The sequence below is a fragment of the Hoplias malabaricus genome, chromosome 5 (assembly GCF_029633855.1).
Source record: "Hoplias malabaricus isolate fHopMal1 chromosome 5, fHopMal1.hap1, whole genome shotgun sequence".
Classification (NCBI taxonomy): Eukaryota; Metazoa; Chordata; class Actinopteri; order Characiformes; family Erythrinidae; genus Hoplias; species Hoplias malabaricus.
The window spans coordinates 21,848,217-21,863,851 of record NC_089804.1 but is presented as its reverse complement, the minus strand read 5'-3'; the positions used below and the strand labels follow the sequence as shown (position 1 = coordinate 21,863,851).

At 40.9% G+C, this 15,635-nt stretch overlaps 3 protein-coding genes across 5 annotated transcripts; 1 reads left to right on the top strand and 2 right to left on the bottom strand.

Moving 5' to 3' along the window:
• Positions 1–630: 630 nt before the first annotated feature.
• LOC136696398 (hydroxyacyl-thioester dehydratase type 2, mitochondrial-like) lies at positions 631–1,315 on the bottom strand. Its single transcript, XM_066670789.1, has one exon. It carries the CDS (start codon positions 1,313–1,315, stop codon positions 806–808), a length of 510 nt encoding a protein of 169 aa, XP_066526886.1. The 3' UTR covers positions 631–805.
• On the bottom strand, positions 1,277–4,264 carry rpp14 (ribonuclease P/MRP 14 subunit). Of its 2 annotated transcripts, none has more exons than XM_066670790.1 (6): positions 4,125–4,264; positions 3,468–3,556; positions 3,228–3,312; positions 2,828–2,904; positions 2,631–2,709; positions 1,277–1,415 (listed from the first exon to the last, which is right to left on the bottom strand). In XM_066670790.1, the coding sequence occupies exons 2-6, from the start codon at positions 3,542–3,544 to the stop codon at positions 1,362–1,364; spliced, it is 372 nt and encodes a 123-aa protein (XP_066526887.1). In that variant the 5' UTR covers positions 3,545–3,556; positions 4,125–4,264; the 3' UTR covers positions 1,277–1,361. The 2 variants fall into 2 exon arrangements, with proteins under 2 accessions (XP_066526887.1, XP_066526888.1); XM_066670791.1 differs by lacking the exon at positions 4,125–4,264 and adding an exon at positions 3,710–4,010.
• Positions 3,649–15,632, top strand: rbck1 (RanBP-type and C3HC4-type zinc finger containing 1). Of its 2 annotated transcripts, XM_066670787.1 has the most exons (14): positions 3,649–3,768; positions 5,059–5,135; positions 6,896–6,940; positions 8,412–8,556; positions 8,779–8,875; positions 9,640–9,838; positions 10,360–10,487; positions 11,473–11,646; positions 11,879–12,039; positions 12,651–12,762; positions 13,799–13,978; positions 14,153–14,251; positions 14,384–14,527; positions 14,683–15,632. In XM_066670787.1, exons 3-14 carry the CDS (start codon positions 6,904–6,906, stop codon positions 14,761–14,763), a joined length of 1,557 nt encoding a protein of 518 aa, XP_066526884.1. In that variant the 5' UTR covers positions 3,649–3,768; positions 5,059–5,135; positions 6,896–6,903; the 3' UTR covers positions 14,764–15,632. The 2 variants fall into 2 exon arrangements, with proteins under 2 accessions (XP_066526884.1, XP_066526883.1); XM_066670786.1 differs by lacking the exon at positions 3,649–3,768 and having other exon boundaries at positions 5,013–5,135.
• The last annotated feature ends 3 nt before the right edge of the window (positions 15,633–15,635 follow it).

Genomic DNA, 15,635 nt, shown 5'->3' with positions numbered 1-15,635 from the left:
CTAAACAAACCTAAATCTACACCTGACCATCAAACCAGCTTCATAGGAATCCAGGAGTGTCATGAAATGAAGCCATTCTCAAATGAAATAATACTAACTTTGATGTCTTTATTAAATCACGCTCATTGTTTATCTGTGTACAACAGTTTTACAGATATTTACAACATCTCCAGGCTTCTGACAATAAACCAAACATCTCTTTAACACTTCACTGTAGGTCACTGATCATAACGCTACGTAATACCACACATAGGTCTTCTATGACCGCTGATATAAGCCCACATTAAAGGTGCGGTGTGTAAGATTTCGGGGGATCGTTTTGCAGAAATGGAATGTTGTATATAATGGTGTAGAATTGCTTGTAACTAGGAATCATTTTGTTTTCGTTAGTTTAGAACGAACCCCCCGTATCTACACAGTGAGTGGTCCTCTGGCTCTGAACAATAGCTGTGGAGTTTTTATGCTGAAGCAGCAGCTTGGAAAGTGAGGGTTGTGGAAGGGGGATTGTTATTTTGAAGCTAGCTGCAATCTGCAACCTTGCCAATAGGGGCTGCTAAGTCTTAAACAATGAATCATTTGCAATAAAGTTTGTAGCATATGCAAATTAATAAAATGCTATGAGCCTTCACAGTTATTTATGTAGGTTTATTTTTGTGGTTATGGAGCTTTATGTTCTCTCCCACTCTGATAAGGTGGGACAATATCTAGGCAATATATTGTGATATTTAAATTTATTTCTAAAAACAAACAGAAATCCCCACACATTAACTTCCTTTTAACGTCCTTCATGACTTCTTTACAGTCCTCATGATGGATCCGGCATCATGACAATCACCTCGCCCTCCATGACCACTTTGTCTTTGGCAGAGCAGGAAACGGAGATGAAGGCGAAGGACATTTTGATCTTTTTGACCTCTGCCTCGGCCACCACCTCCTCTTCGACGTAGAGCGGCGCGGGGAAGCGAATTTCCTGGTACAGAAACACACAGCCTGGCCCAGGCATTTTGCTTCCCAGCACGGCTGAGATCAGGCCATTAATCAGCACGCCGTGGACAATGGGGCGCTCGAAAGACGTGGTCCTGGCGAACTCAGGGTCCAGATGCAGCGGGTTTGTGTCTCCAGTCAGCTCTGAGAAAAGCTGTATGTCTCTGGAAGTGAAGGTCTTGGTCAGAGAGGCTCTTTCACCAATGTGCAGCAGTCGCACACTGTTTAAGTTTGTCTCGAGTCCGATGCATTTTCTGGGCCCACAAACAGCTACACCAAGTGTGTAGACCATGCTGTTTCTCAACAAACCTCTTCTCAGGAACAAAGTCATCTTGGAAATGTAAACAGTGGTGGTTTTCTGGCTTCAGACGAAACTGTTAGACCTCCATCTCACGGCTGTTTCCAGACAAAGCAAGTAAATATGGCGATACCTGAAGAGAACAGAGAAATTTAAGCTCGAGTCCGTCTCTTATCAAAAGCAAAAAATTTGCTCAAAGTTCAGAAGACACCCAGGGCATAATCCCACTCTGAAAGTTGTTTACAATAATGTCAGCGAATTAACTAAAAGTGTCAAGTCATCTTTGGCAGTGGTACAATTACTGAACAAGACCCACTGCTGCCATCTGCTGGTGAACAAGTGCATTGTAAGCTCTGGAAAACGATACAAACACTTTCTAATCCCCTAACACACTAGACAATGTTCTTACTTCTACATTTAAGAGGCACACAATGAAAATATAATATTGATGGATCCTACCATTTTAATTATTTCTATTGTCTATTATTGCTTTTGATTTTTGTTCATTTTAATTAACTTAATTTTTATATTCTTTAATTATATGTTTGTATTGGGTTTTGTATAATTTACTTGTTTGGCTCTGGATTAATAACCTTTTAAATAATCTATCTAGGGCGGCACTGTGGCGCAGTAGGTAGGTGTCCAGGGACAGCTCCAGGGACCTGGAGGTTGTGGGTTCGATTCCCACTCCGGGTGACTGTCTGTGAGGAGTGTGGTGTGTTCTCTCTGTGTCTGTGTGGGTTTCCTCTGGGTGACTGTCTGTGTGGTGTGTTCTCTCTGTGTCTGCATGGGTTTCCTCCGGATGACTGTCTGTGAGGAGTGTGGTGTGTTGTCTCTGTGTGGGTTTCCTCCGGGTGACTGTCTGTGTGGTGTGTTCTCCCTGTGTCTGCGTGGGTTCCCTCCGGGTGACTGTCTGTGAGGAGTTGGTGTGTTCTCCCTGTGTCTGCGTGGGTTTCCTCCGGGTGCTCCGGTTTCTTCACACAGTCCAAAAACACACGTTGGTAGGTGGATTGGCGACTCAAAAGTGTCCGTAGTTGTGAGTGTGTATGTGAATGTGTGAGTGTTGCCCTGTGAAGGACTGGCACCCCCTCCAGGGTGTATTCCCGCCTTGCACCCAATTACTCCAGGTAATCTAATTATCTGTCTAGTCCAGGCCAGAATTTCTTTCTTTCTTTCTTTCTTTCTTTCTTTTTACAGCACCAGGTTAAACCTGGGTTTCACATAGAGGTGCAAGTTTCAAGACTTTGTTTCAGTATCAAAGTCAGAGTTCTAATAATGCCACAATAAACACACCGTGCACCTAATTTAGAAATTAAAAAAACGTAAAAGTATTAGAATGAAAACCTACCTGGGTGACTCTGAAAGCACATGGTTCATTTGCATATGATCCAGTCAAGGTTATTGCACTCCACAGTTTCACCAGACCACTGGGAAGACAAAAGCAATGGAATATAATTTTAAAATGTCTAAAACTGCACATCAAAAAACTCCTCTCACAAGTGATCAGTAAATAATCAAAGATTCTGCAAAAATATTACAGCTCACCTGTTGTACACACGAAGTACAGCTGATAACGTAGTTGGGTCAAATGACAACACGTCAAAGGGGAACGCAGCTCCAACCTACAACACATACGCAGGGCATCCTTATGGGCATCTTAAAGGGAGTTAAATACCAAACCATTCAAACATCTAATGGAGTAGATCATAGCATTGAACTTATTTACAGTTACACAGGTTAACCACACACACCCTAACACAGAGAGAGTCTATTTAAAGCTTCAAATCTAACTATTCAAGAGTTAAAAGAGACGTAGAGTCAAAGATTTAAAGTTATTAGTATGAATTAAACACTTCAGATTGTGTGTAAAGAACCATATCTTCTTATAATCCAAAAATAAGCCTAAACTTTTGATGGGAAGAATATTTTCATAAGATGTTCCTACCTCTCCGTATAAGTCTTTGACTCCAGAGATGATCAGCTGCTTGAACTCTTCTGCACCGACGCGTCTGTTTCCATTTTCCAGAACTCTGTTTGTGTGTAAAAACACAAACAGGTTTCACAAAATTAATCATTAACATGGAGATTTGACTGAGGATGAACATGTAAACAATATTTTTGTACATTTTAAGTCTTTTTTTCTTTAAGACTTCACTTACGTGGGATAATAAAAGAGATGACTTACAGGTAGATTTTCATGTAGTGGTAAACAGAGGAGTTCTTGTACACAACACGCTCATAGGATGTAGCCTTCTCCTCCATAATATCTTCCTCCTGAAGAGAAAACAGAAAACAGGCACAGGATAAACACACTGTGGCCTAATAATCTGGACCCCTGCATTTTTTAATTGAAGAGATACAACTGTGTGTTGCCTCTTTACTACAACAACAACAACAACAGGTTCTAAATTTCTGGGAAGTCTTTACATTTCAAGGAGGAGAACACTGCTGAGCGGATTTGATTGCATTCAACCCTCTTTGCTGAGGTTAGGCACTGTAGTTATTAGATTAGTTCTGGATCAGACACCACTCCAGCTCATCCTAAAAACACTCCAGAAAACACCGTTCCACTGCTCCACAGCCTAGAGCTGGGTTATCAACACCCTTCTAGTCGACGCTTGGCAGTGATTATGGTGAATGAAGCAGTTGTTTTGTAGAGAAGCTGAAATGTTACAACATTTAAGGTGGAACTGAAACAGGTTTAGTGTTACGCTAGTTTAATTTGGCGACAAAACAACGCTACACCGTCACACAAACGCAGACTAAGCTTATGTTTTAAAACACGTAAAACCAGAAACACAAGCTAAAAAGTAATAAGGTTTGTTTTCTAGTAGGAACTCACAGTGTGTCCTTGTCGCCATGCGGATTCAGTTCTGAGCGCTGCGTGTCCACAATCTTTATATCTGCGTAGCTTTGACGCATAACAGACCTCTATGAAATATCACAATTGACCTGCGCAGAACATACGCAACTTGCTTTACACTAACATTCCAGGGTGGGTGTCCCAATTTGCGGACTTATGCCCTACGTTCCTAACTGGAAAGGAAACTCTGGCGCCATCTTCTGGATATGTTCAAACTCGAAGCTGAATTTCCACACTTCATACAAAAAAGAAACAGCGAAACAACATAAATTTACATAAACAACAAACATATTTACACTTCTTATTTAACCACAGACATACACGTTTTATGATATTTTTCCAAATGTTCGTAGAAATCGATTATAACGAGTTATTAAGAAAGTGACTGAAGAACCTAAACCTAGTAACTAAAGAATAATGATAAAAATTAAAATATGGCTTAGAATCGCATAACAATGATATTGTATTACTCTTGATACGACATCTTGTAATTCATAAACAACTTTCTAATCCCCAGACAGTGCACCGAACTGGGGTCCACACTGGATGTGTTCAATATGGGTTTGAGCTCTGGTCTGTGGTGGGTATTAGTGGGACCCAGGTGGACTATATTATTATTATAATAATTATTATTGTTATTATTTGGGGGGTGGGGTTATGACACTACAAACATTAACTCATATATGACTATGAGGTAGTCATGAATTCAATTTAGCATCTCATAATAATAATATTACATCCCTTTCTCATTATTATGTGATTTTTTTCTATTAAATGCTCAGAATGTAATTCTTTGTTAAGTTATAATTAAGTCTTACGACTAATTATAGGCACTTGAGCAGGAATCTTTAGCTGGAATCCTCCGGAGATCAACCCACTTCCTTAACGCTCCTTTCTTTCACTTTTCTTTCAGGCTCGTTATAAACTCGATCAGCTGAGCGCCAGGAACTTATGGTCGAGCTGAAAGCGGCCTGTTCCTTCTCTTTAAAGGTAGGTTTATTTCATTTAAAGCCTGTTGTTATTTTGTTTTATAAGAACCTCATCAATAAAACAGAAGTTATTTGCCTATTTTGCTCGCTTCTCTGTCAAACTTTTCGTTCCACCTTAAATGGAGAGACGTTACGTTCTATCGCTCGAGGCGCCTGAACGTAACTACTGCCTATTTAAGGTGGAACGGTTATTTCCAGTAAGAACCTGTAAATGCCTTCTTCACGGGACTTTTTTGACTTCGCAAGTAACGTGTTTTCATGAGTAATCAGTAAAGAATAAGAGCATAAAATAATTTCAAATATAAATTTTTGTCTTTTATTTATTTACTCCATAAGCACTAAAACAGCTGTAGTAAACATATATATATATATATAAACAAATACTGACTTCCCTATTTAACTGCAGAGGAACCAATTATATGTCTAGCTACTATCAGCATGTTTATTAATACATTTTGGACAATTTGGTCTAAAAATAATATTCAAAAGCTCTGCATATCACAGATGAAACCAAAATACAATTAGAAAAACTTCACCAAAGGAATAAGGCACTAATATGAGGGACAAACACACTTTGGAAGTGAAAACACTGTGTATAATCCCCATAGTAAAGAATTAAGCAATACAATCCAATACTTTGGGGCAAACCCCAAGGGTCTTTGTGACCCTGAGGTCACCATAATCAATAGTAAATGTGGGCTAGGTCAGGGGTCGGCAACCTTAACCACTCAAAGAGCCATTTGGACCCATTTCACACAGTAAAGAAAACACTGGGAGCCACAAAACCCTTTTCAAATTTTAAATGAAATAACACTGCGCATAACAGGGTTTTTTGCCTTTGTGCTATGTATAAACAAACTATACTGTGTTACATTTATGAAATCAATGAACGACTACAGAGAAAATGAAATAACATTTCTGCATGCAACAAAACATTTTTACCACAGGAAAAAAATACGTTGTGTTGACGGTTAAGTAAAATACTCAATGTCTATTTGAGTCCCTTTAGTAATGAAAAAATAAACATTTTTAACTCTGAAAAAAAGACGTCGGGTTGAAGGTTAAGTAAAATACTCAATGTCTATTTGAGTCCCTGTAGTAATGGGGAAAAAAACGCCGAACTCAAATTATCCACTGGCAGCAAACAAAATGCTCTCCTCTCTCTGCGTGCCGTCATTATTTTACTGGCGCCGTGCAGTCAGCGGTCAAAAAGTTCGAGAAACCGCACACTGGCGGGTGTCGCACGTTGGAAGTTGTGACGTGTATTAAAAGCGACAAAAATATATTTTAAATATTAAATATTAAAATATTTTAGATGTTACAAGATCGCCATAATTTTCATAGAATTACATTTTGAAAATGAACGAACCAAAATAAAATACATTTTAATTAAATACTCATTAATTATTTACAAAAGCTGAGCCGCATCAGATCAAACAGCCGCGGGTTGCCGACCCCTGGGCTAGGTGCTATTAAGCCACCAATAATATGCTGTGGAACAGTGCGGTCGTATTCTCAGGTGTGAAGGACCTGCATCTAGTACTTTTGGGATGAAATGGAGTGGTGTTTGTGATCCAGAACTAATCATCCAAAACGAGTGCCTGACCTCACTAATGCTCACATGGCTGAATGCCCTCAAATCCTCACAGCAATCTTCCAGTGTCCAGTAAAAAGCCTTCCCAGAGAAAGCAGAAGCTTAAGAGTTTAAATTAAAACAATGATAGATTAACTTTTCTATTCATTCTTATTCTCTGCATTCAGGACAAGACATGGCAGCACAGTATGACCCCAGCAGCATCAAAAAAGGTACAGAGGCGGAGACTATCAGGAAATATAAGAATAATATTGGTTTGATACAACACTATCTAAATGGCATTTAACATTCAGATGTTTTATTCACTCTCTGCAACCAAGAGGAGACTACATGACTTTTTATCTATTTATGGGATGTTGAATTGTGGTAAAATAATGTTAAATCTGATCAAAGTAATTGTCATTACATTAAAGCACCTTCTGTGGACCCCTTCAGTAAGAATGGCTTTCTAGAAAAATATATTTAAACTCCTATAAATTTCTTAGAACAAAGCATTCAACATTAAACAGCTCTGAATGGTTTCATTTGGTTTCAAACTGTAGAGGAATAAATCTTCCTTGGAATTCCCTTTTCTCCAGCATGGCATCATCATTATGTTTTTGTATTGATGCCGCAGTGTATTTCACTTTCACTCTAGTAAAATCCATGTCAGAAACCCTTCCTATAAAAAATAAAACATACCAGGATTTAGTCTCATAATATGATACACAGAATTTGACAGCTGCATTAACAGCCAAATAGTTGTACACTACTGAAACCATGATCGTAATCCAGATGTTCAGTGTTAATTAATGTATTACTACCTCTTACCTGAGTTACAAACCGCAGTTACACTGATCTGCTGAAACACTAAAACGGATCCGTTTCACTCAGCTCCACTGATCACAGAGCAGCACATTGTATTTCTAGAATTACAGACTGTAGCCCATCTGTTGCTTTGCATACTTTGTTTGGGTGGTGGATCATTCTCAGCGCTGCAGTGACAGTGATGTGGTGGTGGTGTGTTAGTGTGTGTTGTGCTGGTGTAGAGTGGATCAGACACAGCAGATGCTACTTGAGTTTTTAAACCACTCAGTGTCACTGCTGGACTGAGAAGAGTCCACCGACCAAAAACATCCACCCAACGGCGTCCTGTGTCCGTCCCTGACTTTAGAAACAGTGGAACAACAAGTTTGGTGTAAGAGCAATAGATGGACTAAAGTATAGAGTTGGTGTACAATGCTCTTTGAGAGTGTCTGAGAATATATTCACAACATTAATAACAATATTATTAACAAATGATACTTACTACAAAGCAATGCTTGAATGAGCTGTTTGTAATTGAAATGCTTCATTTGAGAAGAACACCTTTAACAGACTCACGTTATCATACTGTAAACAGTTGCTGTAGCTTTCTTTATGGTGTGATAGCATAGTTTACAACATAAAATACTGTTCACTTGAAAAATACCATGTAAAATTTTAGAATTTTAAAGAGTTATTAATAATATATTTTATGGAACTAGATCATATTCTTTTTAATTTATGTACAATATCACACCTAGCGTTTATCATCTCTAATCATCATTCAGATCAATCAGATTATTCATGGATATTGTTTTCACTTGTGGTTTTCCAAAGAGGCCATTTAATAACACATGCCAACATCTAATAAAATGTAGCTGATATATCTGCATTTTCCAGCTACAGACTTGGTTCAGCTGCTTTCTGAGGCCATTAACGCTGGAGACAAAGCAGAGGCAGTGCGATGCCTTGAGAAACTCCTTCCTTTAAACGTTCCCGTGTCTGTGCAGCTCCGTCAGGACGTCCATTCTCAAGTGTCCTTCAGGTAGCTTTACAAAGCAGTGCTTGGTTTAGAGAAGTGGGTAATATTGCTTATAACATCTCTTTGTAGCAGATAAGACTAGTTCCCCACACAGCTGACCACACTGCACCACATGAGTTCTTACAGCAATTTCCTACTGCAGCATCAGCTCATATCTTTAACATTTTGTCTGTAACAACAAAAGATCCAGAGAACTAACTGTGCTAATCTGCCATATCCCTTCAGACTAAGAGTTGGGGTTGAAGATGCATTGGCTGATGTCAGCATTCCTATAACAATGCTGGTGAATCCAGGCATGACGACTGCACACTTGAAGGAAAAGGTAAAGAAGGAAAACATGACACAGTAGTGTCACTGTTACTCTCAGGGTCCTAGGTTGTGAGTGGTTGTGTGTGAGTGACTGGGTGAGTGTGTGATGCCCTGTGATGGACTGATACCTCGTCCAGGGTTAGAATGAATGATCCGTCTATATGTATAATAATCGTTATCATTCATAAAATAAGTAATAAGTGATTTAAGCCTCTTGTTAATTCTTGATATCATTAAGAGAGTTTTAATCTACGAGCTTTACTACTTTTTTAATTAGGGATTTAAATAGAATGATAATAATTACATTCAGTGCTGAAGCCTGACGACCTGATTCTGAGTAAAGTCTGCTCCATGGTTGAATTTGCCGTTTCCTCTGTTTCTCAGTGTGATCTGAAGTTGGTGGCTTTAAGAGGTTTTAGTAATTGTACATTCCTTTGTTGAAAGTTCATTACGTATATGTTTTGCTGTGGGGTTATGTAATTCTGCAGACACGTCAGACGGCATTCCTTCTAAGCCAGGATGCCTCTCTGTGTTTCTTTTACAGCTCATCAACTGTGGAAAGTCCAGGGATATAAAGTACAGTGCTTTAGCAGTAATTATTGCATAAAACCTGTTATGAATGTAGATTCAAACAAGCTTCCTCTTTAAGACTTACTGTATATGTTCTACTTTAACACAGCTGTATTTTCCAGTTTTGATTTGTGTGTGTGTGTGTGTGTGTGTGTTTTACACTAACCAGAAAGTCTGAAGTGATGAACACTTGTTTCTGTTTTACAGATACACCGTGACTATGGTTTCCACCCGTCTCTGCAGTGCTGGGTCTTCGGGAAACGTCTGGCTCAGGACTCAGACACTTTGTTCAGTCACAGTGTAACAGAAGATAACAACCAGGCCTTCCTCTTCATCAGATCAGCACAGGCATCTAATCTCACCCGAGAGAAGCAGAAACAGGAGGAGGAGGACAGACGGATTGAAGGTAGAAACTACCTTTCTCCACATTCTCCACAATGTGCTAATCCTGAGCCAAGAGGGTGTAAGTTCAATTTGTGAAAAGGCTTCTAACAGGCTTCTGTTTCAGATGAAATTAAGCTACCTCACTTACACCTGCCTTAAAATATTGTGTTGACAGAAAAATCTATGACTTCTGTTGATTTATTATTAAAAATTTGTTTAAGACAAAATTTAAGGGCAGACTGGTAGCTAACTCTTTTTTGGTTTGTGATTTTTGGTTTTACACTGAGCTTTCCCTTATTTTCTGTAGTGTAATTAGTAGCTTGAGAAATAATATACTTGCCTTTATTTTATGAGACAAAGATCCGTAAAACTGACTTTTTACAGCATTCATTTACAACATGAACATGTGAATCAGACTCATTTGATCTCATCAAAAGTCAGTTCACTATCACTCCGCTGCTGAAACCTGTCGAAAAACAGCTGTCATTTCCATGAAGTATAGACGAAAAAGCTTGACTCAATTCCTTTTACTGATGTCTCAAGGTATATTAGAGAACCTTCAACCCAGAAGCCCAATGGACCCAGGAGCAAGAAGAAAACAACCTCCACAAAACCCCAAACCTGTACTACCTCCGAAACAAAAACGGCTTCCACCCAATAAGCCAGAACCGGTAAAATTTAACATTGTCACATACATCTCTAGAGCCACATAAAGACACATAAAAACATACTACTAGATGCTAAGTCTTGAACCCTGGTCAAAATTCATGTAGGTTTTCTAGGGAAAAACATCCCGGAAACACAGTTCTTCACATTTGAATGGAAATTCACTGCTTATTTACTAAACTCATTCATTCATTGTCTGTGACCCTTATCCAGTTCAGGGTCACGGTGTATTTGGAGCCCACCCAGAATCACTGGGTGCAAAGCGGGAACACCACCTGGAGGGGGTGCCTGTCCTTTACAGGGCGACACACAAACACACACACACCTACGGACACTTTTGAGTCACCAATCCATCTACCAACGTGTTTTTGGAACGTGGGAGGAAACCGGAGCACCCGGAGGAAACCCACGCAGACACAGGGAGAACACACCACACTCCTCACAGACAGTCACCTGGAGGAAGCCCACACAGACACAGGGAGAACACACCACACTCCTCACAGACAGTCACCCGGAGGAAACCCACGCAGACACAGGGAGAACACACCACACTCCTCACAGACATTCACCCGGAGGAAACCCACGCAGACACAGAGAGAACACACCACACTCCTCACAGACAGTCACCCGGAGGAAACCCACGCAGACACAGGGAGAACACACCACACTCCTCACAGACATTCACCCGGAGGAAACCCACGCAGACACAGAGAGAACACACCACACTCCTCACAGACAGTCACCCGGAGGAAACCCACGCAGACACAGGGAGAACACATCACACTCCTTACAGACATTCACCTGGAGCAAACCCACACAGTGTTTAGTAAAATCTGTAGAAAAATATCATGTTCCATGTAGATGATGTGTTAGCCTAGTAGACCACCTAAATGTGTCTTAACCACATCTCTGTGTTATTTCCTGTTTGTTATCACCCTGCAGTTTTAGTTTTTACATCATTTAACCCAATTTATTTTACTGCTGCTGTAGATTGGCTGGTCCTGTTTGCAGTGCACCTTTCTGAACAAACCCACTCGTCCAGGGTGTGAGATGTGCAGCGCTGAGAGACCTGTTAACTACAAAGTACCAGAGCTGTACAAGCCAGACCAATCAGAGATCCAGAGACTTCAGCAGGAGCAGCTGGCTCGACTACAGTATGAACAGGTACACTCAGTACGGAGAGGTATTTATAATGACCTCTTTTGGTAAATCATAACAAAGACAGAAACAGTATAGCAGCAGGTCAGTCTTTAAGTGTATAGACTTACAAACTCATCAATGTTGTTAATAAAGCTGTTTAGTGCTATTACAAACCATGGCTGCCGTCTGATATTCATTATGTGGAATTATTTGATAAAAGTCCTTCTTTCTGTTTCATCCCCGGGCTGTGATTTAGTCCATTATTGAGGAACGAGAGAAGAACTTAATCTCACTGCTGGAGACCGATTCTCATGACCTTGTGAGCAACAAGGAGGAGCTGGAGTGCACCATCTGCTTTTGTTCAGCCAAGCCAGGGGAGGGCGCCACACTCAGAGAATGTCTCCACAGCTTTTGCAGGTATTCAACGCCCTTTTCCAATTCTAGCTCTAAGCTCTGAGGCTTCTTTTGAAGTGCACTGTTACAGGGTGAAAGATGAGCATTTTTAAGGCTTCAGAAACTTGAGAAAAGAATAACGTCCCAGACCAATTTTTCTATTACGATATAAGTTCATAAGTTAAATTATTAAAGTGGATACTATGTAAATTCACTTGATCAGTACATGTGCATGTTAATGTGGGGATCTGGAGCTCAGCGTGCAATAAATCTGTTCAGCAAGCTTCTGCTCCTCGCTCCTCACTGCTGTGCGCTCGGGGTCGGGGTGAACAGCGGCTCATTATCATTTAAAGGAACAAGTGCTGAAAGCGGGCGTTCTGAACAGGAGCTGTTTACACAGGGGGAGAACACTGCTGTTTTTTTTTAAATTTATTTAATCCTTAAAGCATTTTGCCACAGCATGTCTCAGATGTTACATTAAAACCCTACAACTGTGTATCCTTGTGGAAAAGTGGTGTACTATGTCCTCTTCATGGTAAAGAGTGCTTGTATTATCACATTTCAAGTACATGACACTCAATCCTGACCATAAACTAAGAAAAGATTTATTTGTTTTTTCTCTTTCTTGTCATCAGGGAATGTCTGAAGCAAACCATTGTGAACTGTACGGATGCAGAAGTGATCTGTCCTTACATGGATGAAGCATACTCCTGTGCTTGCACACTTCAGGACAGAGAAATTAAAACAGTAAGTAGCTTAGAGTCGTTATGGACATCAAATTCCACAATAATCTCAGAATATTATACACCAATCAGCCATAAAATTAAAATGATCTCCTTGGGTCTACACTAAATGTGTATTTTATTAGCGCCACAGACCACACAGGAGCACTTTGTAGTTCACAAACTACAGAGTGTAACTACCAGTTGCTCTGCATACTTTGTTAACCCACTTTCACCCGGTTGTTCGGCGCTCAGGACCCCCACAGAGCAGGTGTGATGTGGTGGTGGATCATTCTCAGCGCTGCAGTGACACTGACGTGGTGGTGGTGTGTTAGTGTGTGTTGTGCTGGTGTAGAGTGGATCAGACACAGCAGTGCTGCAGAGTTTTTAAACCCCACTAATGAAGGACTAGAGAGCGCTCAACTTTTGTTCAGAATCAGCTTCTTATCACTGGTAAAGACGCGGCTTTCCTCTCAATCATTCCCGCAGCTTCACAGTGCTTTAAACAGTCAGGACGCTGAGCGTCCACAGAGTTCAATAGCGAAGCAGCGAAACGAGACGGGTCATTGGATAAATGCTGGGCTTTGTCCCGTCCATCGGACGCTCAGCGTCTCTGGGGGTCTATGGGGCAGTGGGCCGGCCTCGGCTGGCCCGGACGCTCAGCTTCTGCATGATGATTGGATGATCTGTCTGAGGCTGAATCCCTTTTTGATTGACAGCGAAATGAGCGAATCAGCGAGCCGTTTAAGCAGCCTAGCTCTGCTGGCCATTGAGAGGACACTAGTCAAGTCCCTGGAAAAGACGCCTTGTTGGTACGACAGGGTCAAAGATCATTTTCTTGAAAAGGAACGGAGGGTAGAATTTACGTATAAATAAACCGACACATTTTATGATGTAGGCCGAAATTGATCTTCCCCTCCTTGAAAGACCAGCATCCGCCACTGATCTACAAGGTGGACCAACAAGGAAGATGACACATAATAATTTGAGAAAATGGCTGATTTCTCAGATGTGTCTCTTTATCATGTCCAAGCAGCTGTTGACTGACGTTTCTCTCCCAGTTGTTGTCTCCAGAGGAGTATCAGAAGTTCCTGGAAAAGCGCCTGAGCATCGCAGAGTCTCGCAGTGAGAACAGTTATCACTGTCAGACCCCCGACTGTCCAGGCTGGTGCATCTACGAGGACGACGTCAACGAGTTCAACTGCAACATCTGCAACCAGACCAACTGCATCCTCTGCAAGGTGACCACGCCTCCCGTCTCACTTTTCTCATGCTTTATTTAGACTGAACTTGTGGTTTTTCACAATGAATGGCATATTGCTACCTATAAATCTGAACAAAATTCACACCCTCGGTTCAGCCGTGTCTAATTACATATGAGAACTTTACAAACCAGTCATGTTTTTCTTCTCCAGGCCATTCACAAAGGCATGAACTGTAAAGAATATCAGGACGATCTTCGCGTCCGAGCGGAGAACGACGTTGCAGCCAGAAAAAGCAAAGACATGCTGGAGGTCAGAAACCTTAAACACAATCACTTTTCACCCGTCTGTGATCTAAAGCATACATGTAACCAGCCACGCGCTGCTGTAAATACACAGTTATGGCTCAACGGTTGATAACCAGCTTTGCTGTGTCTGCTCCAGATGTTGGTGCAAAATGGGGAAGCCATGTACTGCCCTAAATGCAAAGTGATTGTGCAGAAGAAAGACGGTTGTGACTGGCTCTGTTGCTTAATGTGCAAGACGGAGATCTGCTGGGTGACCAAACAGGCCAGATGGGGACCTCTGGTAAATATAGCAACTTACACACACACACACACACACACACGCACTTTATTACAAATCACATGCGATGACCTTCTCAGGTGTGAGGATGTATCTGTTTTGTCTAAAGACTGTTATTCTTTATCTTACATTAATGTGGACCTATTGTTTGTCCTCAGGGACGAGGAGACACCTCAGGAGGCTGTAAATGTCGAGTCAGTGGAGCCCTGTGCCACCCAAAATGCCAAAATTGCCACTGACCTCCATCATGTCTCTATAGTAAACACTCCACCTGTGATGAAGGAGGAAGGTGTTGCTCAGTGCTGAGACCAGCAGAAGGTTTAATGATAAATGTAGTCAGATTAATTTATCTGGCTGAGACATTCTTGCCCTGTGAAGGATTGGCGCCCCCTCCAGGGTGTATTCCCGCCTTGCGCTCAATGATTCCAGGTAGGCTCTGGACCCACCGCAACCCTGAACTGGATAAGGGTTACAGATAATGAATGGATGAATGAATGAATGAGACATTCTTCTTTGGTGAACAGCCTGGAGGCCTGTGGTTCTCACCAAGAAAACCACCACCACGTCCATGACATGAGGCTTGAATACAACACTGACCATATTGTGACGACCAATCTGTCGTGGTTGTGATGTCACAACACAAAGCGTTTTGGTGAATGTTGAAAATCGCACTGACCAACCTGCTGCCTGCATGTCCTCATAACCAGTCTGCTTCTGTACTTCTGCAAAATAACCCTCGCTGCTTTAAAATCCTTTAAAATGTTGGGAAGAACATCACTATGACATCCATTCCTCTCTAATTTCACATAATATCCAAGGGTGAAGAGTAGGTGACTGTTTTTAATTTCTTTTTAATTCTGTGACCGAAGCAATAGCAGAAAGCTTTTCTTAATGTTGTGATGCTTTTGATAAGCGCCTGTAGATACAGAAGGGATAAGAATCAAAAATTCAGGTGTATTGAATATATTTATACATAGAAATGCAAAAATATATTTTATTAAAAGGATGGTGATGATCTTCCCTAGAATGCTTGTAACAAAAAATGAAGTTAAAAATGTATTTCTTACAAGTTTATTTTGTTTTTAAACATTCTGCAGCTTAAAGAAACTTT